General features: G+C 40.3%; 1 protein-coding gene across 1 annotated transcript in view; it reads left to right on the top strand.

Annotated features, from left to right (window-relative positions):
- Positions 1 to 27,532, top strand: part of POLQ (DNA polymerase theta) — a 444,612-nt gene that overhangs the window by 355,201 nt on the left and 61,879 nt on the right. The window contains exon 24 of the mRNA XM_053705140.1: positions 6,689 to 6,807. Coding sequence (XP_053561115.1) covers positions 6,689 to 6,807 — 119 coding nt within the window. The remainder of the gene's footprint in view (positions 1 to 6,688; positions 6,808 to 27,532) is intronic.

The raw sequence follows: 27,532 nt of genomic DNA, 5'->3' as shown, positions 1-27,532 counted from the left end.
AGTGGGGGGCAGACTTTCTCTCTTCGCCCAGGCTTGGGCAAGAGATGTTCAGGATCCCTGGGCGCTAGAGATAATATCTCAGGGATACCTTCTGGACTTCAAATACTCTCCTCCAAGAGAGAGATTTCATCTTTCAAGATTGTCAACAATCCAGACAAAGAAAGAGGCGTTTCTACGCTGCGTACAAGAGCTCTTGTTAATGGGAGTAATCCATCCAGTTCCATGATCGGAACAGGGACAGGGGTTTTACTCAAATCTGTTTGTGGTTCCCAAAAAAGAGGGAACTTTCAGACCAATCCTGGACTTAAAGATCCTAAACAAATTCCTAAGAGTTCCATCGTTCAAGATGGAGACTATTCGGACAATTTTACCTATGATCCAAGAGGGTCAGTACATGACCACTGTAGATTTAAAAGATACTTACCTTCACATACCGATTCACAAAGATCATTATCGGTACCTAAGGTTTGCCTTCCTAGACAGGCATTACCAGTTTGTGGCTCTTCCATTCGGATTGGCTACAGCTCCAAGAATCTTCACAAAGGTTCTGGGTGCTCTTCTGGCGGTACTAAGACCGCGGGGAATCTCGGTAGCTCCATACCTAGACGACATTCTGATACAAGCTTCAAGCTTTCAAACTGCCAAGTCTCATACAGAGTTAGTGCTGGCATTTCTAAGTTCACATGGATGGAAGGTGAACGAAAAGAAAAGTTCACTCGTTCCACTCACAAGAGTTCCCTTCCTGGGGACTCTTATAGATTCTGTAGAAATGAAGATTTACCTGACAGAGGACAGGCTAACAAGACTTCAAAGTGCTTGCCGCACCCTTCATTCCATTCAACACCCGTCAGTGGCTCAATGCATGGAGGGAATCGGCTTAATGGTAGCGGCAATGGACATAGTACCCTTTGCACGCTTACACCTCAGACCACTGCAACTGTGCATGCTAAGTCAGTGGAATGGGGATTACTCAGACTTATCCCCTTCTCTGAATCTGGATCAAGAGACCAGAAATTCTCTTCTATGGTGGCTTTCTCGGCCACATCTGTCCAGGGGGATGCCATTCAGCAGACCAGACTGGACAATTGTAACAACAGACGCCAGCCTTCTAGGTTGGGGTGCCGTCTGGAATTCTCTGAAGGCTCAGGGACGATGGAGTCAGGAGGAGAGTCTCCTGCCAATAAACATTCTGGAATTGAGAGCAGTTCTCAATGCCCTCCTGGCTTGGCCCCAGTTGACAACTCGGGGGTTCATCAGGTTTCAGTCGGACAACATCACGACTGTAGCTTACATCAACCATCAGGGAGGGACAAGAAGCTCCCTAGCTATGATGGAAGTATCAAAGATAATTCTCTGGGCAGAGTCTCACTCTTGCCACCTGTCAGCAATCCACATCCCGGGAGTGGAGAACTGGGAGGCGGATTTCTTAAGTCATCAGACTTTTCATCCGGGGGAGTGGGAACTTCATCCGGAGGTCTTTGCCCAAATACTTCGACGTTGGGGCAAACCAGAGATAGATCTCATGGCGTCTCGACAGAACGCCAAGCTTCCTCGTTACGGGTCCAGATCCAGGGACCCAGGAGCAGTCCTGATAGATGCTCTGACAGCACCTTGGGACTTCAGGATGGCTTACGTGTTTCCACCCTTCCCGTTGCTTCCGCGATTGATTGCCAGAATCAAACAAGAGAGAGCATCAGTGATTCTAATAGCACCTGCGTGGCCACGCAGGACTTGGTATGCAGACCTGGTGGACATGTCATCCTGTCCACCTTGGTCTCTACCTCTGAAACAGGACCTTCTGATACAGGGTCCCTTCAAACATCAAAATCTAACTTCTCTGAAGCTGACTGCTTGGAAATTGAACGCTTGATTTTATCAAGACGTGGGTTTTCTGAGTCAGTTATTGATACCTTAATACAGGCTAGGAAACCTGTTACCAGAAAGATTTACCATAAGATATGGCGTAAATACCTATATTGGTGTGAATCCAAAGGTTACTCTTGGAGTAAGGTTAGGATTCCTAGGATATTGTCTTTTCTACAAGAAGGTTTAGAAAAGGGTTTATCTGCTAGTTCATTAAAGGGACAGATCTCAGCTCTGTCCATTCTTTTACACAAACGTCTGTCAGAAGTTCCTGACGTCCAGGCTTTTTGTCAGGCTTTGACCAGGATTAAGCCTGTGTTTAAAACTGTTGCTCCACCATGGAGTCTAAACCTTGTTCTTAATGTTTTTCAGGGCGTTTCGTTTGAACCCCTTCATTCCATTGATATAAAGTTGTTATCTTGGAAAGTTCTATTTTTAATGGCTATTTCCTCGGCTCGAAGAGTCTCTGAATTATCAGCCTTACATTGTGATTCTCCTTATTTGATTTTTCATTCGGATAAGGTAGTCCTGCGTACTAAACCTGGGTTCTTACCTAAGGTAGTTACTAACAGGAATATCAATCAAGAGATTGTTGTTCCTTCTTTATGCCCAAATCCTTCTTCAAAGAAGGAACGTCTACTGCACAACCTGGATGTAGTCCGTGCTCTAAAATTTTACTTACAGGCAACTAAGGAATTTCGACAAACGTCTTCTCTGTTTGTCATTTACTCTGGGCAGAGGAGAGGTCAAAAAGCTTCCGCTACCTCTCTTTCTTTTTGGCTTCGTAGCATAATTCGTTTAGCTTTTGAGACTGCTGGACAGCAGCCTCCTGAAAGAATTACAGCTCATTCTACTAGAGCTGTGGCTTCCACTTGGGCCTTCAAGAATGAGGCCTCTGTTGAACAGATTTGCAAGGCTGCAACTTGGTCTTCGCTTCATACTTTTTCCAAATTTTACAAATTTGACACTTTTGCTTCATCGGAGGCTATTTTTGGGAGAAAGGTTCTTCAGGCAGTGGTTCCTTCTGTATAAAGAGCCTGCCTATCCCTCCCGTCATCCGTTTACTTTTGCTTTGGTATTGGTATCCCAGAAGTAATGATGACCCGTGGACTGATCACACTTAACAGAAGAAAACATAATTTATGCTTACCTGATAAATTCCTTTCTTCTGTAGTGTGATCAGTCCACGGCCCGCCCTGTTTTTAAGGCAGGTAAATATTTTTTAATTTATACTTCAGTCACCACTTCACCCTTGGCTTTTCCTTTCTCGTTGGTCCTTGGTCGAATGACTGGGAGTGACGTAGAGGGGAGGAGCTATATGCAGCTCTGCTGGGTGAATCCTCTTGCACTTCCTGTTGGGGAGGAGTAATATCCCAGAAGTAATGATGACCCGTGGACTGATCACACTACAGAAGAAAGGAATTTATCAGGTAAGCATAAATTATGTTTTTTTTCATGTTCCCATTCTCAGGGAACATCAATCACCTTTTCCTTCAGTTTGCCTTTCTAGACAAAGATTTCCAGTTTGTTGCTTTTCCCTTTGACCTTGCCACGGCTCCTTTACAAAGATTCTAGGGGCCCTTTTGGCGGTGGTCAGATCTCAGGGAATAGTGGTAGAGCCTTACCTAGATGACATCTTGTTTGAGGCGTCATTTTTTCATCTAGCAAAATCTCATACAGAGATGTTGTCTTTTCCTAAGGATGGAAAGTGAATCTGGAAAAGTGTTTCCTTGTTCCAGCTACAAGGATGTGCTTTTTAGGGACGATCATAGATTCGTTGTCCATGAAGATCTTCCTGAAGGATGTCAGAAAATCCAAATTTCTTGCTTCATGCCTTTCTCTCCAGTCTGGTATTCGTCCATCAGTGGCTCAGTGCATGGAGGTGATTGGTCTGATGGTTGCTTCCATGGACATCATTCCTTTTCTCTGTTCCATCTGAGGCCTCTGCAACTATGCATGCTCAGTCAATGGATCGGAGACCATTCAGATTTATCGCAGAGGGTAGATCTGGATTCAATTACATGAAACTCTTTTGGTGGATTTCACAGGAACTTCTGTCTCGAGGCACTCTCTTTCTGAGACCTTCCTGGGTGACTCTGACTACGGAAGACAGCCTGCTAGGCTGGAGGAAAGTTTGGGGCTCTCTAAAGCTCAGGGACTGTGGACTCCGGAGGAGTCTTCTCTCCCCATAAACATCTTGGAGTTGAGAGCATTCTTCAATGCCCTAACAGCTTGACCTCAATTATCTTTAGTACAGTTTATCAGATTCCAGTCGGACAACATCACCTCAGTGGCTTACATCAACCACCAGGTAGGAACTCTGAGTTCCTTGGCCATGAAGGAGGTGACTCGCATTCTGCAGTGTGCGGAAGCTCATAATTGTCTCCTATCTGCCATCCACCTTCCAGGAGTGGACATCTGGGAGGCTGATTTTCTGAGCAGAGAAACTTTTCATCCTGAGGAGTGTGCTCTCCATCCGGAAGTGTTCTCAAGGTTAACTCTCAAGTGGGGGGTTACGGAGTTGGATCTGATGGCGTCTTGTTGAAATGCCAAGCTTCCAAAGTACGGACCAAGGTCAAGAGATCCTCAGGCCGATCTGATAGACACTCTAGCGGTTCCTTGGATTTTCTCTCTGGCATACCTGTTTCCTCTGTTTGCTCTCCTTCCACCAGTAATTGCTCGTATCAAACAGGAGAGAGCATCTGTATTTCTAATAGCTCCTGCATGGCCTTGCAGGATCTGGTTCACGGTTTTGGTGGAGATGTCATCTCCTCCATCTGGGAGGTTACCTGAGGAAGGCCCTTCTAATTCAGGGTCTATTTTTCCATCCAAGTCTAGATTCTCTGAAGCTGACTGCTTGGAGATTAAACGCCTAGTTTTGTCTAGACATGTTTTTTTATGAACTGGTCATTGATACCATGCTTTAGTCTGATTCTCTGAATCTGACTGCTTGGGTATTGAATGCCTAGTTTTGTCTAGACGTGGTTTTTCTGAACTGGTTCGTAAACAGGCTCGTAAACCTGTTTCTCGCAGGGTTTAACATAAGGTATGGCGTAAATACCTTTATTGGTGCGAATCTAAGGGTTTCTCCTGGAGCCGGGTGAGGATCCCTGCATTTTATCTTTTTTCAGGATGGCCTGGGAAAAGGCTTGTCAGTAAGTACTCTGAAGAGTCAGACTTCTGCTCTGTTGCTTTTTTTTACACAAACGTCTGGTAGATTTGCCAGATGTTCAAGTTTTTGTTCAGGCCCTGGTCAGAATCAGGCCTGTGTTTTAAGACTGTTGCTCCTCTTTGGAGCCTTAACATCGTTCTTAAAGTTTTGCAGCAGGCTCCGTTTGAGCCGACTCATTCTGTTGATATTAAATTGATATCTTGGAAGGTTTTGTTTCTCCTTGCTTTTTCTTCTACTTGCAGAGTTTTGACTCAGCAGTGTGATTCTCCTTACCTTATATTTCTTGAGGATAAGGCGGTCCTTCGTACTAAATTGGGTTTTCTCCCTAAAGTGGTGTTGGATCGAAAAATTAATCAGGAAATTGTTGTTCCTTCTTTTTGTCCTATTCCTTCTTCCCATAAGGAACGTTTTTTTGCATAACCTGGATGTTACCTTCAAGCATCTAAAGATTTTCAGCAATCTTCTGCGCTGTTTGTGGTTTTCTCTGTAAAGCGTAAGGGTCAGAAGGCCACTTCTACTACCCTTTCCCTCTGGTTAAGAAGTATTAGTTTAGCTTATGAGACAGCTGGACAGCAGCCTCCTGAGATAATTAAGTCTCATTCCACTAGGGCTGTTCCCTCATCTTGAGCTTTCAAAAATGAAGCTTCTGTGGAACAGATTTGCAAGGCGGCAACATGGTCCTCTTTGCATACTTTTTCCAAATTCTACAAATTTGATACTTTTGCCTCGGCGGAGGCCTCTTTTGGGAGAAAGGTTCTTCAAGCGGTGGTGCCTTCTGTTTAGGTCTGCCTGTCTTGTTCTCTCTCCCTTTTTGATTCCGTGTCCTCTAACTTGGGTATTGGTTCCCACTAGTAATTGTAATGACGTTGTGGACTCTCCATGCCATAGGGAAAAAAAAATTATGCTTACCTGATAAATTTATTTATTTTCGCGCATGGAGAGTCCACAACTCCGCCCTATTTTTAATTCATAATTCGGCAGTTATTTTAAGTAAACCTTAGGCACCTCTATACCCTTGTATTGTCTTCTTTTTTCATTTTCCTTCAGCTGAATGACTGGGATTATGGGTAAGGGAAGTTACCCTTAACAGCTTTGCTGGGGTGATCTTTGCCTCCTCTTGCTGACCAGGAGTTGAATATTCCACTAGTAATTGGAATAACATCGTGGACTCTCCATGCCCGGAAAGAAATTTATCAGGTAAGCATACATTTTGTTTTTGGGCCCCCAATGGGAACTCAGTAGTAGCTACTAGTAATAATGTACATGCTGCTCTGTATAATGTTTTTAAACATAGATGGACCTGCAAGCTGCACTAATAAAAGGCTTCCCTGCATTAGGATTGTTCACATTCTGCACACACCTATGTATAGAATCACTGCTATGGCCCCCTCCAGCCCTTGGACCTTGGTCCCTCTGCACCAATGGTAGTTCCGCCCCTGCATTTGAAGTTCAGACTAAGTGTTATTGCATTGTCTTGTTATCATGCATTTGTTCATTATGCAAATCTACTGTATTTACTGGTCCTTTAAGTCTGATTGGGTTGTGTATGTGGTTCTTGCCGATTTATAAATATTAAAAAAAACCTGTAGTTGATAATCGGCCTGTGCTGTTTTAGATCTAATCTTGAGCTTCTATTTCCTGTCCTGTCTACAGGGGAAGGAAGAATTCCCGGCCCATTTCTCTTAGAGCTATTCTGCCAGTGGATCAGATACCCAGTGAGAAAGGGTTGTCGTTCTTTGTCAGCATGAGACACGCCTTTGTACCGTTCCCAGGTAACCGCAATATGTAAATGTAATACCCACATGACATGAAACCAACCCAAGCTTTTTCTTCCATAATTCAGGTAGAGAATACAGGTGTCCTTTGTTGAAAATAGGCTCAGGAGCATGCTTGTGTTTGAGCACTATATGGCAGCTTTTAACAAGGAGAAGCAGTCTATTTGTAATCTACATTTGCCAGAGCGGCTACCCTGTAGTGTTCTAGACACAAGCAAACTACCTACCTAGGTATGCTCGCCAATAAAGCAACAGGACAACAACGCACATTTGATAAGAGTAAAATGGCAACTTTAAAAAAAAGTCTGAATCTGTAAAGAAGTTTGGTTTTTGTGTCTTAAGTGTAGCTGTCATAAAAGAGTAGTTACAAATGTATTTAAATAGAAAGAAAACCAGTGAAAGGGAAGATTAAGCTTTCATGGCTTCTATTATAAAATCTGCGTTGTTCTCTCAATAGCCTTTATTGAAGAGCATACCTAGGTACACTCAGGATCATACATGTGTCTCGAGCACTATATTGCAGCAGCATTTTTGCACTTATATGCACAACAATGTTCTATATTGTTTAGCACTATATGTCAGCAGTTTTTGCAAAAGTGTAGAACATTGTTACAAGCATTGTTGCAAGTGCTAGTGCCATATAGTGCTAAATACACGTGCACGCTCCTTAGCCTAGCCACTTGTCTTATAAAAGTGAATTATTTTAATATATTGATCGCACTGTCACACAATAAGTATATAATATAAAGTACATATAGTCATTTATTTAAGACATTTTACCAATTCATGCATGTCCACCTTAAAGGGTCATGAAACCCCAAAAAAATTATTTCAGGATTCAGATAGAGCATTTTATTTTAGACAACTTTGCAATTTATTTCTGTTATCTAATTTTTGGTCCTTGTATATCCTTTGTTGAAAAGCATACCTAGGTAGGCTTAGGAGCTGCTGATTGGTGGCTGCACATATATGCCCCATGTTTTTGGCTCACCCAATGCATTCAACTACCTCTTATTAGTGTATTGCTGCTTTCCTTCCATAAGGCAGGGAAAGTCCACAACTTCATTCCTTACTGTTGGGAAATACAACTCCTGGCCACCAGGAGGAGGCAAAGACACCCCAGCCAAAGGCTTAAATAGCCCACTTCCCCTATGCCCCAGTCATTCTTTGCCTTTCGTCACTATAGGAGGTGGCAGAGAAGTGTCAGAAGATTTCGATTGTCCTGTAAAAGGACTGGAGTTGTAGGGAAAGTTTTTCTGCGAACCCATCCAGACTGTCGCTAACAACTCCTGGGCAATCAGTGTTGACGAGTTTCACTGTTTGCTGTTACACCCTCAAGTCAGACTGTCACACTTGAGAGGCTGTGCCTGTTCCACAGCATGGATCCTGGCGGGTAAGACCGTTTTTTATATATACATTTCCATCTAAAGGGGAGGAGAGTCCACGGCTTCATTCATTACTATTGGGAATTAAGAACCTGGCCACCAGGAGGAGGCAAAGACACCCCACCCAAAGGATTAAATACCTCCCCCACTTCCCTCACCCCCAGTCATTCTTTGCCTTTCATCACAGGAGGATGGCAGAGAAGTGCCAGAGTTTTGAAGTAGTCTCTTATGGAGGGTAGTACTCTTCACAGTGGGACTGGAGTTTTAAGTAGTCCTATCAGCCTCTCAGTGAAAGCCTGGGCAAAAGTTAGAGTCTGGAGATGCAGTGAGAGTCTTTCTGCAAAACCATCCTGGCTCATATTAACAGCTCCACAAGCAATCAGCGTTAACGAGTTTCGCTGCCTGCTCTCTTCACTCAAGTCCATGTCAGGAGCGAGGCTACTAACCTGTGTCCACGGCGTAGATTCTGGTAAGATTGTTTCATTTTTTCTTAATATGATAACACAGAAGACAGGGTCACAGTGTCGAGCCTTTTTATCTTTAACATAGATAATTCCTGGTTAAGGGGATTATTGAACAGGGGGGGGGTTTATACATATTGTTTGTGTCATTGCTGCGTTATATGCAAGATGAGGCTCTGGCAATGTGTGGAACTTTCAGGTTACTTGCGGGAATCTTCCGCTGCCATTTTTTGGCGTGCTTTCCCTAGTGTGGGGGCGGCCCTGCAGGTCACACCATGTGACTGGGTTTGGCTATCTTTCCTTCTCTGTTGATCTGTGACGCAGGAGACGTAACGGTTTCTGGAGTCCGGGTTCTAGGAGGTGGTGAGTGCCCCAGCCATTAGCGGTATAAAGGTGCCCTTTTGTAAATTTAGAAGGTAAGTTTAAGGAGCACCTAAACCAAGGCCAGGTCTAATACGATGGAAATCGTGGAATACAAAATCTATGCGAACCAGTGAGTAACAATAAAGATTATGTGACGCTGGTTGCAATAATTAAACACAGATATGTAGCCAATAATAATAAAAACAAGTAAAGGTGGCAGATTACATTTACTAAGTGATAACAATTTTAATAACAAATTTTAAATGGATCCATGTCACAATTAGAATTTAAAAGTTTAAAAACAACAAATGCTAAGAACAATTATTGTAGATTATAATAGGAAGAATGGGACAAAGGAACACAATCTAAATGCGATATAAAAACAGAGGTTACACAATGGTGACTACTCTAGAGGTGCTGAAGTGCAAAAGTGTGTAAAATGGTACAATGCAATTACAATAAATTAATACAATACAATACAAAAGGTTAGTAAAATACAGAAAAAAAATATATAATAATAGTCCAGATCAAAAAAGTGTATAGTTCATCGTGAAAAATCCAAAATAAACTCAAATGTTCCAAAGTAGGAGTGAAAAAGTAACTGTTGAAAAAAGTGACTGTTGAAAAGTATATAATTGTATATCCAAATATATCCAAGTGGGAATTATGTGAAAAAATATAAAAAATCAAAAATACAAAAATGGAATTGTGTAGTGATATCACATGTGTTGATAACATCCAAGCCAAAAAACAGTGGAAAAAACCTTGATTGTGATCAAATAAAAAATAATAAAAATATTACGTAAGATCTCCAAATCCTGTGAAAAAAAGAAATATACAACATAGAGCAGTATCGTTTTAACATAGATAAAAATATTGAAATATATCTCACCTTATAAGCCAACGCGTTTCGGCCCACCTATAGGGCCTTTCTCAAGACTGATATATGGTGATGTGAAAGTTCTCTTTATATACATAACAATGCTCTATTGGCGCCAAAATCTAGCAGAATTGCGCCAAATTTTGACCCTCTCACCCGGATCTGATTGAAAAACCGGATGTATTATTTTGACCTGTAAGGCCCTATAGGTGGGCCGAAACGCGTTGGCTTATATGGTGAGATATATTTCAATATTTTTATGTATGTTAAAACGATACTGCTCTATGTTGTATATTTCTTTCATGTAATTAGCAAGAGTCCATGAGCTAGTGACGTATGGGATATACATTCCTACCAGGAGGGGCAAAGTTTCCCAAACCTCAAAATGCCTATAAATACACCCCTCACCACACCCACAAATCAGTTTTACTATCTTTGCCTCCTATGGAGGTGGTGAAGTAAGTTTGTGCTAGATTCTACGTTGATATGCGCTCCGCAGCAGGTTGGAGCCCGGTTTTCCTCTCAGCGTGCAGTGAATGTCAGAGGGATGTGAGGAGAGTATTGCCTATTTGAATTCAATGATCTCCTTCTACGGGGTCTATTTCATAGGTTCTCTGTTATCGGTCGTAGAGATTCATCTCTTACCTCCCTTTTCAGATCGACGATATACTCTTATTTATATACCATTACCTCTGCTGATTTTCGTTTCAGTACTGGTTTGGCTTTCTACAACATGTAGATGAGTGTCCTGGGGTAAGTAAGTCTTATTTTCTGTGACACTCTAAGCTATGGTTGGGCACTTTTTTTATAAAGTTCTAAATATATGTATTCAAACATTTATTTGCCTTGACTCAGGATGTTCAACATTCCTTATTTCAGACAGTCAGTTTCATATTTGGGATAATGCATATGAATAAATCAATTTTTTTCTTACCTTAAAATTTGACTTTTCCCCTGTGGGCTGTTAGGCTCGCGGGGGCTGAAAATGCTTCATTTTATTGCGTCATTCTTGGCGCGGACTTTTTTGACGTTCTTTTGCGCCAAAGGTGTCGGCGTTCCGGATGTGACGTCACTATTGTCTCCACATTATTTAAGTCTCATTTTTTATTGCTTCTGGTTGCTAGAAGCTTGTTCACTGGCATTTTTTCCCATTCCTGAAACTGTCATTTAAGGAATTTGATCAATTTTGCTTTATATGTTGTTTTTTGTCTTACATATTGCAAGATGTCTCACGTTGCATCTGAGTCAGAAGATACTTCAGGAAAATCGCTGTCTGGTGCTGGAACTACCAAAGCTAAGTGTATCTGCTGTAAACTTATGGTATCTGTTCCTCCAGCTGTTGTTTGTACTGTTTGTCATGACAAACTTGTTAATGCAGATAATATTTCCCTTAGTACTGTTACATTACCTGTTGCTGTTCCGTCAACATCTAATACTCAGAGTGTTCCTGATAACATAAAAGATTTTGTTTCTAAATCCATTAAGAAGGCTATGTCTGTTATTCCTCCTTCTAGTAAACGTAAAAAGTCTTTTAAAACTTCTCATTTTTCAGATGAATTTTTAAATGAACATCATCATTCTGATTCTGATAATGGTTCTTCTGGTTCAGAGGATTCTGTCTCAGAGGTTGATGCTGATAAATCTTCATATTTATTTAAAATGGAATTTATTCGTTCTTTACTTAAAGAAGTCCTAATTGCATTAGAAATTGAGGATTCTGGTCCTCTTGATACTAAATCTAAACGTTTAGATAAGGTTTTTAAATCTCCTGTAGTTATTCCAGAAGTTTTTCCTGTCCCTAGTGCTATTTCTGAAGTAATTTCCAGGGAATGGAATAATTTGGGTAATTCATTTACTCCTTCTAAACGTTTTAAGCAATTATATCCTGTGCCATCTGACAGATTAGAGTTTTGGGACAAAATCCCTAAGGTTGATGGGGCTGTCTCTACTCTTGCTAAGCGTACTACTATTCCTACGGCAGATGGTACTTCCTTTAAGGATCCTTTAGATAGGAAAATTGAATCCTTTCTAAGAAAAGCTTACTTGTGTTCAGGTAATCTTCTTAGACCTGCTATATCTTTAGCGGATGTTGCTGCAGCTTCAACTTTTTGGTTAGAAGCTTTAGCGCAACAAGTAACAGATCATAATTCTCATAGCATTATTATTCTTCTTCAACATGCTAATAATTTTATTTGTGATGCCATCTTTGATATCATTAGAGTTGATGTCAGGTATATGTCTCTAGCTATTTTAGCTAGAAGAGCTTTATGGCTTAAAACTTGGAATGCTGATATGTCTTCTAAGTCTACTCTGCTTTCCCTTTCTTTCCAGGGTAATAAATTGTTTGGTGCTCAGTTGGATTCTATTATCTAAACTGTTACTGGAGGGAAAGGAACTTTTTTACCACAGGATAAAAAATCTAAAGGTAAATTTAGGTCTAATAATCGTTTTCGTTCCTTTCGTCACAATAAGGAACAAAAGCCTGATCCTTCACCCACAGGAGCGGTATCAGTTTGGAAATTATCTCCAGTCTGGAATAAATCCAAGCCTTTTAGAAAATCAAAGCCAGCTCCTAAGTCCACATGAAGGTGCGGCCCTGATTCCAGCTCAGCTGGTAGGGGGCAGATTACGTTTTTTCAAAGAAATTTGGATCAATTCCGTTCACAATCTTTGGATTCAGAACATTGTTTCAGAAGGGTACAGAATTGGCTTCAAGATAAGGCCTCCTGCAAAGAGATTTTTTCTTTCCCGTGTCCCAGTAAACCCAGCGAAGGCTCAAGCATTTCTGAAATGTGTTTCAGATCTAGAGTTGGCTGGAGTAATTATGCCAGTTCCAGTTCTGGAACAGGGACTGGGGTTTTATTCAAATCTCTTCATTGTACCAAAGAAAGAGAATTCCTTCAGACCAGTTCTGGATCTAAAAATATTGAATCGTTATGTAAGGATACCAACATTCAAAATGGTAACTGTAAGGACTATCTTGCCTTTTGTTCAGCAAGGGCATTATATGTCTACAATAGATTTACAGGATGCATATCTGCATATTCCGATTCATCCAGATCACTATCAGTTTCTGAGATTCTCTTTCCTAGACAAGCATTACCAGTTTGTGGCTCTGCCGTTTGGCCTAGCTACAGCTCCAAGAATTTTTACGAAGGTTCTCGGTGCCCTTCTGTCTGTAATCAGAGAACAGGGTATTGTGGTATTTCCTTATTTGGACGATATCTTGGTACTTGCTCAGTCTTCACATTTAGCAGAATCTCATACGAATCGACTTGTGTTGTTTCTTCAACATCATGGTTGGAGGATCAATTTACCAAAAAGTTCATTGATTCCTCAGACACAGGTAACCTTTTTAGGTTTCCAGATAGATTCAGTGTCCATGACTCTATCTTTGACAGACAAGAGACGTCTAAAATTGATATCAGCTTGTCGAAACCTTCAGTCACAATCATTCCCTTCGGTAGCCTTATGCATGGAAATTCTAGGTCTTATGACTGCTGCATCGGACGCGATCCCCTTTGCTCGTTTTCACATGCGGCCTCTTCAGCTTTGTATGCTGAACCAGTGGTGCAGGGATTACACAAAGATATCTCAATTAATATCTTTAAAACCGATTGTACGACACTCTCTGACGTGGTGGACAGATCACCATCGTTTAGTTCAGGGGGCTTCTTTTGTTCTTCCGACCTGGACTGTAATTTCAACAGATGCAAGTCTTACCGGTTGGGGAGCTGTGTGGGGGTCTCTGACAGCACAAGGGGTTTGGGAATCTCAGGAGGTGAGATTACAGATCAATATTTTGGAACTCCGTGCAATTTTCAGAGCTCTTCAGTCTTGGCCTCTTCTAAAGAGAGAATCGTTCATTTGTTTTCAGACAGACAATGTCACAACTGTGGCATACATCAATCATCAAGGAGGGACTCACAGTCCTCTGGCTATGAAAGAAGTATCTCGAATTCTGGTATGGGCGGAATCCAGCTCCTGTCTAGTTTCTGCGGTTCATATCCCAGGTATAGACAATTGGGAAGCGGATTATCTCAGTCGCCAAACGTTACATCCGGGCGAATGGTCTCTTCACCCAGAGGTATTTCTTCAGATTGTTCAAATGTGGGGACTTCCAGAAATAGATTTGATGGCCTCTCATCTACACAAGAAACTTCCCAGGTATCTGTCCAGATCCAGGGATCCTCAAGCGGTAGCAGTGGATGCATTGTCACTTCCTTGGAAGTATCATCCTGCCTATATCTTTCCGCCTCTAGTTCTTCTTCCAAGAGTAATCTCCAAGATTCTGAAGGAATGCTAGTTTGTTCTGCTGGTAGCTCCAGCATGGCCTCACAGGTTTTGGTATGCGGATCTTGTCCGGATGGCCTCTTGCCAACCGTGGACTCTTCCGTTAAGGCCAGACCTTCTGTCGCAAGGTCCTTTTTTCCATCAGGATCTCAAATCCTTAAAGGGACAGTCAACACCAGAATTTTTGTTGTTTAAAAAGATAGATAATCCCTTTATTACCCATTCCCCAGTTTTGCATAACCAACACAGTTATATTAATACACTTTTTACTGCTGTGACTATCTTGTATCCAAGCATCTTCTGACCGCCCCTAATAACATGACTTTTAGTTATTATCTATTAACTTGCAGTTTAGCCAATTAATGCAGTGTCTGCCACAACTCACGGCGTGATCACAATGCTATCTATATGGTTTACCTGAACTACTCTCCCCTACTGTGAAAAGCAAATACAAAAGCATGTGATTAGAGGCGGCCTTCAAGGGCTTAGAAATTATCATATGAGCCTTTCTAGGTTTAGCTTTCAACTAAGAATACCAAGAGAGCAAAGCAAAATTTTTGATAAAAGTAAATTGGAAAGTTGTTTAAAATTACATGCCCTATTTAAAAAATAAAAGTTTTTTTGGGCCTTGACTGTCCCTTTAAATTTAAAGGTATGGAGATTGAACGCTTGATTCTTAGTTAAAGAGGTTTCTCTGACTCTGTGATTAATACTATGTTACAGGCTCGTAAATCTGTATCTAGGGAGATATATTATAGAGTCTGGAAGACTTATATTTCTTGGTGTCTTTCTCATCATTTTTCCTGGCATTCTTTTAGAATTCCGAGAATTTTACAGTTTCTTCAGGATGGTTTGGATAAAGGTTTGTCTGCAAGTTCCTTGAAAGGACAAATCTCTGCTCTTTCTGTTCTTTTTCACAGAAAGATTGCTAATCTTCCTGATATTCATTGTTTTGTACAAGCTTTTGGTTCGTATAAAACCTGTCATTAAGTCAATTTCTCCTCCTTGGAGTTTGAATTTGGTTCTGAGGGCTCTTCAAGCTCCTCCGTTTGAACCTATGCATTCATTGGACATTAAATTACTTTCTTGGAAAGTTTTGTTCCTTTTGGCCATCGCTTCTGCCAGAAGAATTTCTGAATTATCTGCTCTTTCTTGTGAGTCTCCTTTTCTGATTTTTCACCAGGATAAGGCGGTGTTGCGAACTTCTTTTAAATTTTTACCTAAGGTTGTGAATTCCAACAACATTAGTAGAGAAATTGTGCTTCCTTCATTATGTCCTAATCCTAAGAATTCTAAGGAGAAATCATTGCATTCTTTGGATGTAGTTAGAGCTTTGAAATATTATGTTGAAGCTACTAAGAATTTCCGAAAGACTTCTAGTCTATTTGTTATCTTTTTCCGGTTCTAGGAAAGGTCAGAAGGCCTCTGCCATTTCTTTGGCATCTTGGTTGAAATCTTTAATTCATCATGCTTATGTCGAGTCGGGTAAAACTCCGCCTCAAAGGATTACAGCTCATTCTACTAGGTCAGTTTCTACTTCCTGGGCGTTTAGGAATGAAGCTTCGGTTGATCAGATTTGCAAAGCAGCAACTTGGTCCTCTTTGCATACTTTTACTAAATTCTACCATTTTGATGTGTTTTCTTCTTCTGAAGCTGTCTTTGGTAGAAAAGTACTTCAGGCAGCTGTTTCACTTTGAATCTTCTGCTTATATTTTCAGTTTTTTTCTTTATAAGATTTAAACTTTATTTTTGGGTGTGGATTTTTTTCAGCGGAATTGGCTGTCTTTATTTTATCCCTCCCTCTCTAGTGACTCTTGCGTGGAAGATCCACATCTTGGGTAGTCATTATCCCATACGTCACTAGCTCATGGACTCTTGCTAATTACATGAAAGAAAACATAATTTATGTAAGAACTTACCTGATAAATTCATTTCTTTCATATTAGCAAGAGTCCATGAGGCCCACCCTTTTTTTGTGGTGGTTATGATTTTTTTTGTATAAAGCACAATTATTCCAATTCCTTATATTTATGCTTCGCACTTTTTTCTTATCACCCCACTTCTTGGCTATTCGTTAAACTGATTTGTGGGTGTGGTGAGGGGTGTATTTATAGGTTTGGGAAACTTTGCCCCTCCTGGTAGGAATGTATATCCCATACGTCACTAGCTCATGGACTCTTGCTAATATGAAAGAAATGAATTTATCAAGTTCTTACATAAATTATGTTTTCTTACTAACCTTTTGTATTGTATTGTATTAATTTATTGTAATTGCATTGTACCATTTTACACACTTTTGCACTTCAGTACCTCTAGAGTAGTCACCATTGTGTAACCTCTGTTTTTATATCGCATTTAGATTGTGTTCCTTTGTCCCATTCTTCCTATTATAATCTACAATAATTGTTCTTAACATTTGTTGTTTTTAAACTTTTAAATTCTAATTGTGACATGGATCCATGTAAAATTTGTTATTAAAATTGTTATCACTTTGTAAATGTAATCTGCCACCTTTACTTGTTTTTATTATTATTGGCTACATATCGGTGTTTAATTATTGCAACCAGCATCACATAATCTTTGTTACTCACTGGTTCGCATAGATTTTGTATTCCACGATTTCCATCGTATTAGACCTGGCCTTGGTTTAGGCGCTCCTTAAACTTACCTTCTAGCACTAATTTGTTTTCATGGCTAACTAGGGACCCATTAGTTCTAGGAGCCAGAGGTCGATTTTGAGTTAGCGCTGTTGGATATACCCCCTTTTTTCCTTTTTGTAAATTTAGTTAGTCTATCAATAGCGAGAGCTATGGAGGACTCTGATGCGTTAGAGGGCTCTCCCTCTTTAACTAATTAGAGGGCTCTCCCTCTTTAACTTAGTCTCATTCCTGTGTTTATTGTGAAGAGGTTCTGGTAGATCAGCCTGGTCAACTTTGTTCCACATGCCTTGATAAAGTCACAACATCTAAATGTAAACGGATGTCTAGTACTACTGAGCCGTCCACTTCTGAGGGTTCTTTGTCCTGTGAGGTACGTTCCCTGCATTCATCTCCAAATGCACATGCAGCGCCCTGGGGTCCAACCGTTACTCCTTTGGGAGAGATTATTTGGCCGTCAGACTTTGCGGACCAACTGGAATCGGCGGTTTTAAAGGTGATCCATGCCTTACAAAGTTCTGCTAAGCGCAGATCCAGAGGCTCTATACGAGAACGAAGCCCACTCCGACTCTTTGGAGGAGGCCCCTTCTGGGTCGGAGTCTGTGTCATTTAAACATCCTGCTGTGGAGGAGCCTGGTTATAGGTTTAGGGTGGAAAATTTGCTTCGGCAGCTACTCGCTACTCTGGAGGTTCCAGAACCTAAGATCCTGGAGGAAGCTGCGATTCTTAAGCTTGACAAGGTGTACGAAGACAGGGTAGTGCCTCAGAGTTTCCCGGTTCCCGTTAAGATGGCGAATATTAAGAATGAATGGGAGCGATTGGGTTCATCCTTTTCCCCTTCTTTTAAAAAACTGTTCCCTGTTCCGATCTCTCAGCTTGAGCTGTTGGGGACCATTCCCAAGGTGGATGGGGCTTTCTCTACGCTTGTGAAGCAGACAACTATTCCCCTTGAGGATAAAAAGCTGGAAAACATGTTGAGAAAGATGTTTCAGCACACAGGGTTTGTTTTTCAGCCAGCAGCAGCCATTGCGGCAGTTGCCGGGGCTGCAACATATTGGTGTGAATCCCTGTGTGAAATGGTCAAAGGGGAGACATCCATCGATGAGATACAGTTGAAGAAAAAGGCACTGAAGGTCACCAATTCTTTAATCTGTGGTGCCAATATGCAAATTATTCACCTGAATGCTAAGGTGTCAGGTTTTTCTGTTTTAGTGCGCAGGGCTCTGTGACTAAAATCTTGGTCTGCGGACATGACCTCCAAGTCAAGGCTGTTGTCTGTTTGGTCCAGGATTGGATTCGATCATATCCACAGTTACGGGAGGCAAGGGAGCTTTCCTACTGCAGAATAAGAAGGCTATGTCCAAGGGATCTACTTTTCGTCCCTTTCGTGCGGACAATGCCCAGCGCCAGCAAACCGCAGCGAAAGCGGACCAACCAGTCCAAGGGATCTTGGAAGCCGACTCAATCTTGGAACAAGTCTAAGCAGAGCAAGAAGCCCGCCGAGACTAAATCGGCATGAAGGGGCGGCCCCTGACTGGTCTCCGGATCGCGTAGGGGGCAGATTATCTCAATTCTCAGATGCATGGTTGCAGGACGTTCAGGACCCCCTGGGTTCTAGAAGTTGTGTCTCAGGGTTACAGGATAGGGTTCAGATCCCATCCGCCCGAGGGCAGATTCCTCCTGTCAAACCTGTCTTCAAGACCAGAGAAGAGAAAGGCCTTTCTAGAGCAATCTACAGGGAGGTCATCTAAATGTTTTTTTTCCCATGTTTTAGCTGTAGGCCCTTTAAGTACAGCAGCAAACTAAAAATTCTAAAATCAGAAAAAAATTATTTTACATTTAAGATCAAGGATACAATTAGATGTCAGGACAGAGGTGTGATCTATGCTATTCAGTGCTCAAGTAAAATTTACATTGGTGAAATGACCAGAACACTACGGGAAAGAATAAGGGAACATTTGTCCTGTATAGATAGGGGCAATCTTGACCCATATATCTACCTCCACTTTAGGGAAGTATACAATAATAATCTCAAAGACTTCCGTTATTGGGGAACCAAAGCAATAAAATCTGATTGGAGAGGTGGTGACTGGGAAAAGAAATTGCTTAAAGCAGAGGCAGAAATTATTTATAAACTAGATACCCTTCAACCGGGGGTCTTAATTCAGAAATTTATATTTCCCCATTTCTTTAATATACATATTCCCCATTTCTTTAATAAACATACACATATCTAACTGTATAAACATAATAAAATCCAGACACTGCGACTATATTTATCCAGTAAGAAAGATATAATAAAACATATAGCCACTTTAGTTTATTTGTATGGGAAGTTATTTGTATATATTCGTCTGTATTAATTTAGTAAGATGATATACAATATATTTTTTGTATTAAGCTAATAAGTCACTTTAAAATAAACTTTTTACAAAATTATTGCAAGCAAATTGTATTCAGTATATATAACTGAAATATAAAGTATTTTTGGGTCTTTTTATGGGTAACAACCTATATCAAGTTGTTGTAATCAAAAGCAAAAGATCCCAGTAAATCCTCCTTAAAGAAATCCACCTTTTTGAAAGAAGAAAAATCCTCTTAGGTGGCAAAAAAACATAATTTATGTAAGAACTTACCTGATAAATTCATTTCTTTCATATTAGCAAGAGTCCATGAGCTAGTGACGTATGGGATATACATTCCTACCAGGAGGGGCAAAGTTTCCCAAACCTCAAAATGCCTATAAATACACCCCTCACCACACCCACAAATCAGTTTAACGAATAGCCAAGAAGTGGGGTGATAAGAAAAAAGTGCGAAGCATAAATATAAGGAATTGGAATAATTGTGCTTTATACAAAAAAAGCATAACCACCACAAAAAAAGGGTGGGCCTCATGGACTCTTGCTAATATGAAAGAAATAAATTTATCAGGTAAGTTCTTACATAAATTATGTTTTCTTTCATGTAATTAGCAAGAGTCCATGAGCTAGTGACGTATGGGATAATGACTACCCAAGGTGTGGATCTTCCACGCAAGAGTCACTAGAGAGGGAGGGATAAAATAAAGACAGCCAATTCCGCTGAAAATAATCCACACCCAAAACAAAGTTTAAATCTTATAATGAAAAAAACTGAAATTATAAGCAGAAGAATCAAACTGAAACAGCTGCCTGAAGTACTTTTCTACCAAAAACTGCTTCAGAAGAAGAAAACACATCAAAATGGTAGAATTTAGTAAAAGTATGCAAAGAAGACCAAGTTGCTGCTTTGCAAATCTGATCAACCGAAGCTTCATTCCTAAACGCCCAGGAAGTAGAAACTGACCTAGTAGAATGAGCTGTAATCCTTTGAGGCGGAGTCTTACCCGACTCGACATAAGCATGATGAATTAAAGATTTCAACCAAGATGCCAAAGAAATGGCAGAGGCCTTCTGACCTTTCCTAGAACCGGAAAAGATAACAAATAGACTAGAAGTCTTTCGGAAATTCTTAGTAGCTTCAACATAATATTTCAAAGCTCTAACTACATCCAAAGAATGCAATGATTTCTCCTTAGGATTAGGACATAATGAAGGAACCACAATTTCTCTACTAATGTTGTTAGAATTCACAACCTTAGGTAAAAATTTAAAAGAAGTTCGCAACACCGCCTTATCCTGATGAAAAATCAGAAAAGGAGACTCACAAGAAAGAGCAGATAATTCAGAAACTCTTCTGGCAGAAGAGATGGCCAAAAGGAACAAAACTTTTCAAGAAAGTAATTTAATGTCCAAAGAATGCATAGGTTCAAACGGAGGAGCTTGAAGAGCCCCCAGAACCAAATTCAAACTCCAAGGAGGAGAAAATGACTTAATGACAGGTTTTATACGAACCAAAGCTTGTACAAAACAATGAATATCAGGAAGATTAGCAATCTTTCTGTGAAAAAGAACAGAAAGAGCAGAGATTTGTCCTTTCAAGGAACTTGCAGACAAACCTTTGTCCAAACCATCCTGAAGAAACTGTAAAATTCTCGGAATTCTAAAAGAATGCCAGGAAAAATGATGAGAAAGACACCAAGAAATATAAGTCTTCCAGACTCTATAATATATCTCCCTAGATACGGATTTACGAGCCTGTAACATAGTATTAATCACAGAGTCAGAGAAACCTCTTTGACTAAGAATCAAGCGTTCAATCTCCATACCTTTAAATTTAAGGATTTGAGATCCTGATGGAAAAAAGGACCTTGTGACAGAAGGTCTGGTCTTAACGGAAGAGTCCACAGTTGGCAAGAGGCCATCCTGACAAGATCCGCATACCAAAACCTTTAAGGCCATGCTGGAGCCACCAGCAGAACAAACGAGCATTCCTTCAGAATCTTGGAGATTACTCTTGGAAGAAGAACTAGAGGCGGAAAGATATAGGCAGGATGATACTTCCAAGGAAGTGACAACGCATCCACTGCTTCCGCTTGAGGATCCCTGGATCTGGACAGATACCTGGGAAGTTTCTTGTTTAGATGAGAAGCCATCAGATCTATTTCTGGAAGACCCCACATTTGAACAATCTGAAGAAATACCTCTGGGTGAAGAGACCATTCGGCCGGATGTAACGTTTGGCGACTGAGATAATCCGCTTCCCAATTGTCTATACCTGGGATATGAACCGCAGAAACTAGACAGGAGCTGGATTCCGCCCATACCAGAATTCAAGATACTTCTTTCATAGCCAGAGGACTGCGAGTCCCTCCTTGATGATTGATGTATGCCACAGTTGTGACATTGTCTGTCTGAAAACAAATGAACGATTCTCTCTTTAGAAGAGGCCAAGACTGAAGAGCTCTAAAAATTGCACGGAGTTCCAAAATATTGATCTGTAATCTCACCTCCTGAGATTCCCAAACCCCTTGTGCTGTCAGAGACCCCCACACAGCTCCCCAACCGGTAAGACTTGCATCTGTTGAAATTACAGTCCAGGTCGGAAGAACAAAAGAAGCCCCCTGAACTAAACGATGGTGATCTGTCCACCACGTCAGAGAGTGTCGTACAATCGGTTTTAAAGATATTAATTGAGATATCTTTGTGTAATCCCTGCACCACTGGTTCAGCATACAGAGCTGAAGAGGTCGCATGTGAAAACGAGCAAAGGGGATCGCGTCAGATGCAGCAGTCATAAGACCTAGAATTTCCATGCATAAGGCTACCGAAGGGAATGATTGTGACTGAAGGTTTCAACAAGCTGATATCAATTTTAGACGTCTCTTGTCTGTCAAAGATAGAGTCATGGACACTGAATCTATCTGGAAACCTAAAAAGGTTACTTGTGTCTAAGGAATCAATGAACTTTTTGGTAAATTGATCCTCCAACCATGATGTTGAAGAAACAACACAAGTCGATTCGTATGAGATTCTGCTAAATGTGAAGACTGAGCAAGTACCAAGATATCGTCCAAATAAGGAAATACCACAATACCCTGTTCTCTGATTACAGACAGAAGGGCACCGAGAACCTTCGTAAATATTCTTGGAGCTGTAGCTAGGCCAAACGGCAGAGCCACAAACTGGTAATGCTTGTCTAGGAAACAGAATCTCAGAAACTGATAGTGATCTGGATGAATCGGAATATGCAGATATGCATCCTGTAAATCTATTGTAGACATATAATGCCCTTGCTGAACAAAAGGCAGGATAGTCCTTACAGTTACCATTTTGAATGTTGGTATCCTTACAAAACGATTCAATATTTTTAGATCCAGAACTGGTCTGAAGGAATTCTCCTTCTTTGGTACAATGAAGAGATTTGAATAAAACCCCAGTCCCTGTTCCAGAACTGGAACTGGCATAATTACTCCAGCCAACTCTAGATCTGAAACACATTTCAGAAATGCTTGAGCCTTCGCTGGGTTTACTGGGACACTGGAAAGAAAAAATCTCTTTGCAGGAGGCCTTATCTTGAAGCCAATTCTGTACCCTTCTGAAACAATGTTCTGAATCCAAAGATTGTGAACAGAATTGATCCAAATTTCTTTGAAAAAACGTAATCTGCCCCCTACCAGCTGAGCTGGAATCAGGGCCGCACCTTCATGTGGACTTAGGAGCTGGCTTTGATTTTCTAAAAGGCTTGGATTTATTCCAGACTGGAGATGGTTTCCAAACTGATACCGCTCCTGAGGATGAAGGATCAGGTTTTTGTTCCTTGTTGTGACGAAAGGAACGAAAACGATAATTAGACCTAAATTTACCTTTAGATTTTTTATCCTGTGGTAAAAAAGTTCCTTTCCCTCCAGTAACAGTTGAGATAATAGAATCCAACTGAGAACCAAACAATTTATTTCCCTGGAAAGAAAGGGAAAGCAGAGTAGACTTAGAAGACATATCAGCATTCCAAGTTTTAAGCCATAAAGCTCTTCTAGCTAAATAGCTAGAGACATATACCTGACATCAACTCTAATGATATCAAAGATGGCATCACAAATACAATTATTAGCATGTTGAAGAAGAATAATAATGCTATGAGAATTATGATCTGTTACTTGTTGCGCTAAAGCTTCTAACCAAAAAGTTGAAGCTGCCGCAACATCCGCTAAAGATATAGCAGGTCTAAGAAAATTACCTGAACACAAGTAAGCTTTTCGTAGAAAGGATTCAATTTTCCTATCTAAAGGATCCTTAAAGGAAGTACCATCTGCCGTAGGAATAGTAGTACGCTTAGCAAGAGTAGAGACAGCCCCATCAACCTTAGGGATTTTGTCCCAAAACTCTAATCTGTCAGATGGCACAGGATATAATTGCTTAAAACGTTTAGAAGGAGTAAATGAATTACCCAAATTATTCCATTCCCTGGAAATTACTTCAGAAATAGCACTAGGGACAGGAAAAACTTCTGGAATAACTACAGGAGATTTAAAAACCTTATCTAAACGTTTAGATTTAGTATCAAGAGGACCAGAATCCTCAATTTCTAATGCAATTAGGACTTCTTTAAGTAAAGAACGAATAAATTCCATTTTAAATAAATATGAAGATTTATCAGCATCAACCTCTGAGACAGAATCCTCTGAACCAGAAGAACCATTATCAGAATCAGAATGATGATGTTCATTTAAAAATTCATCTGAAAAATGAGAAGTTTTAAAAGACTTTTTACGTTTACTAGAAGGAGGAATAACAGACATAGCCTTCTTAATGGATTTAGAAACAAAATCTTTTATGTTATCAGGAACACTCTGAGTATTAGATGTTGACGGAACAGCAACAGGTAATGTAACCGTACTAAAGGAAATATTATCTGCATTAACAAGTTTGTCATGACAAACAGTACAAACAACAGCTGGAGGAACAGATACCATAAATTTACAGCAGATACACTTAGCTTTGGTAGCTCCAGCACCAGGCAGCGATTTTCCAGAAGTATCTTCTGACTCAGTTTCAACGTGGGACATCTTGCAATATGTAATAGAAAAAACAACATATAAAGCAAAATTAATCAAATTCCTTAAATGACAGTTTCAGGAATGGGAAAAAAAATGCCAGTGAACAAGCTTCTAGCAACCAGAAGCAATAAATAATGAGACTTAAATAATGTGGAGACAATAGTGACGCCCACATTATTTGGCGCCTAAATGCTTTTGGCGCCAAAAATGACTCCACATCCGGAACGCTGACACTTTTGGCGCAAAAGAGCGTCAAAAATGACGCAACTTCCGGCGACACGTATGACGCCGGAAACAGAAAAAAAAAATTTGCGCCAAAAAAGTCCGCGCCAAGAATGACGCAATAAAATTAAGCATTTTCAGCCCCCGCGAGCCTAACAGCCCACAGGGAATAAGTCAAATTTTAAGGTAAGGAAAAAAAAAAATTGATTTATTCATATGCATTATCCCAAATATGAAACTGACTGTCTGAAATAAGGAATGTTGAACATCCTGAGTCAAGGCAAATAAATGTTTGAATACATATATTTAGAACTTTATAAAAAAGTGCCCAACCATAGCTTAGAGTGTCACAGAAAATAAGACTTACTTACCCCAGGACACTCATCTACATGTTGTAGAAAGCCAAACCAGTACTGAAACGAAAATCAGCAGAGGTAATGGTATATAAATAAGAGTATATCGTCGATCTGAAAAGGGAGGTAAGAGATGAATCTCTACGACCGATAACAGAGAACCTATGAAATAGACCCCGTAGAAGGAGATCATTAAATTCAAATAGGCAATACTCTCCTCACATCCCTCTGACATTCACTGCACGTTGAGAGGAAAACCGGGCTCCAACCTGCTGCGGAGCGCATATCAACGTAGAATCTAGCACAAACTTACTTCACCACCTCCATAGGAGGCAAAGTTTGTAAAACTGATTTGTGGGTGTGGTGAGGGGTGTATTTATAGGCATTTTGAGGTTTGGGAAACTTTGCCCCTCCTGGTAGGAATGTATATCCCATACGTCACTAGCTCATGGACTCTTGCTAATTACATGAAAGAAATGAACAGGTCAAGTTCCAGCCAATCAAAAGAAAGCAAGGCCTTTATAGGTCTAGAAGTGAGCAGTATGTGCATTCTTGATATAGCCCTTTGGGGTGAAAACGCGTTGAATAGGACCTACTGCTACACATTGACTGACTGTCACTTATCAGTGTGGTTATCTATTAATTTAAAATATACTTTACTTTCTACTAAATATAATATACTAAATCTCTATGGTGAAACCACTAAACCCAACACAATATTATTATATATTGTGAAATAAACTCTGAGAGGGTCTCCATTATTTGCCAAACAGTTTATTTAGGAATCAATATATGTTAATAATAAGATAAATATTTACAGGTATATATATATAAATCTATTTTACAGATACAGTCCACATTTTAATATACAGGGCAACTTTACTACACTAACCCCAGTTTGTCCAACACTGCTAAAATAATCATAGGAATGTACTTAGCCATATTTCTTCAGAGTGTCAGCCATCTTTACAGCATTCCCAAGATAAGAAGAGAGAGAGAGAGAGGTTCTGGTGTTACAGTATTTTATACCCCAATTCAAGAGGGAGTGGCCTTTCAAATGCCACGCAAAAGCCCATTGGGAGTGTCTTTAGTTCATAGAGAAAGGTGTACCTGGGGGAAGGGATTTTAATAACAGCTAGGTGAATATTCCAGTGATAAAATGTCACCACAATCAGCAACTTTCCAGCCAAACATTTGGGCGTGTGTTGCTTAAACGTCTTTCTGTGACACATACAGCGGAGTTGCTATCCACATCCTTCTCTCCTAAGGCGCCTAGGAGATTGAAAGGAATACCAACATATTGAATCATCACAAGCTTGAAATTGTGGAAGCGGGACGTGACCTCCGACCTCTAAAACACAGAGGGCAGTCAGGTGACCATACTCGCCACCGGAGCCCTGCAGACTAACCACTTAACACAGCTGAACAGAAGGAGGAAGAGAATCACAAGTACTTACGTAAGTGGTTGCAACCAAAAGTAAGGTATCTTTCTTTATCTCATATAATATCCACCTGGATACATTTACCAGCTATAAAGGTGAAAATTTTGAAACAGATACCCTCCTATATTATCCCCCTGGACGAGGTAAAACCGCAGAGGTGAACTGCATAACTTAAAGCAGGGAGCGGTATACCCGCCTGAGGAGCTTACAAATTGCCATAAACAACATAATAAGAACTGTTATAAAAGGTTTAAAAACAGCCTTCCCTGCATAACCTGAAATAGAGAGCGGTACACCCGCATGAGGAGTTTACAAATTGCTATAAACAACATAATAAGAACTGTGTTATATAAGGTTCAAAAACAGCCTTTTCTTGAAATGATAAAGACTTTCTTTCTTCTAATATAAAGATTACCACACACCAAGCAATTTGCTGCTGAATTTGCTATACTATGTTATTGAAATTTATTTCTATCTGATACATTGTTATAAGCTGCTTAGGTTGGTTTATACATACCAGCAAATCAGGTTTATATGCAAACTTGCTAGATTGTGAAGATTCTTTCTGTCTTATACCCATATAATATTAAGTTGGGGATTATTATCTGTTTTAGCGATTTATATTAATACATTTTATACATTTACATCATATGCTTATTCATTTTTTCACTGAACAAATAAATTTGATCTAAAAATTCACTATTTCCGCGCTTCACGCGCTGCTAATAACACTCTAACCTTGCACATTACTTTGTTTACCTTGAGGGATAAACTATATTAGTAGCAGGAAATTAATATCTTTAGGCGCTCCTATCACACCTACCTACACCCATTGTTTTTTGGCTTGGAACAAACAGGTTTCACTTTCATTTTTGAACTTTTGCGCAGCTCATAATAGCTTGGCGCCCTTTTTCATAGCAGGGGAAGTCCTGTCTTACGTACCACAGGACCGGGTGCGGTCTCTTTCATTTCCTAAGATCCTGCTGCAGACATCACTCCTGAGGAGAGCGTTTTCGCTGTTAGCTGTCTGGGTCTAGGAGGTTGTGAGTGCCCCAGCCATTGGGAGTATTAAGGTGCCGTTTTTTTAAATTAAAGCGTTTCTTTTTGTCCTTCTGTGGGTATATACAAAGCTATGGAGGACTTTGATACTACATTAGACGGTTCCGCTCCTTCTGTACTGATTATAATTTCCTGTTTATATTGTGAGGTGGTTGTGGTTTGCCCCCCTGCTCAATTTTGTTCCATTTGC

Source organism: Bombina bombina, chromosome 3 (assembly GCF_027579735.1).
Source record: "Bombina bombina isolate aBomBom1 chromosome 3, aBomBom1.pri, whole genome shotgun sequence".
Lineage (NCBI taxonomy): Eukaryota > Metazoa > Chordata > Amphibia > Anura > Bombinatoridae > Bombina > Bombina bombina.
Note: the sequence above shows the minus strand (reverse complement) of the source record. Positions and strands in the feature narration are given on the sequence as shown.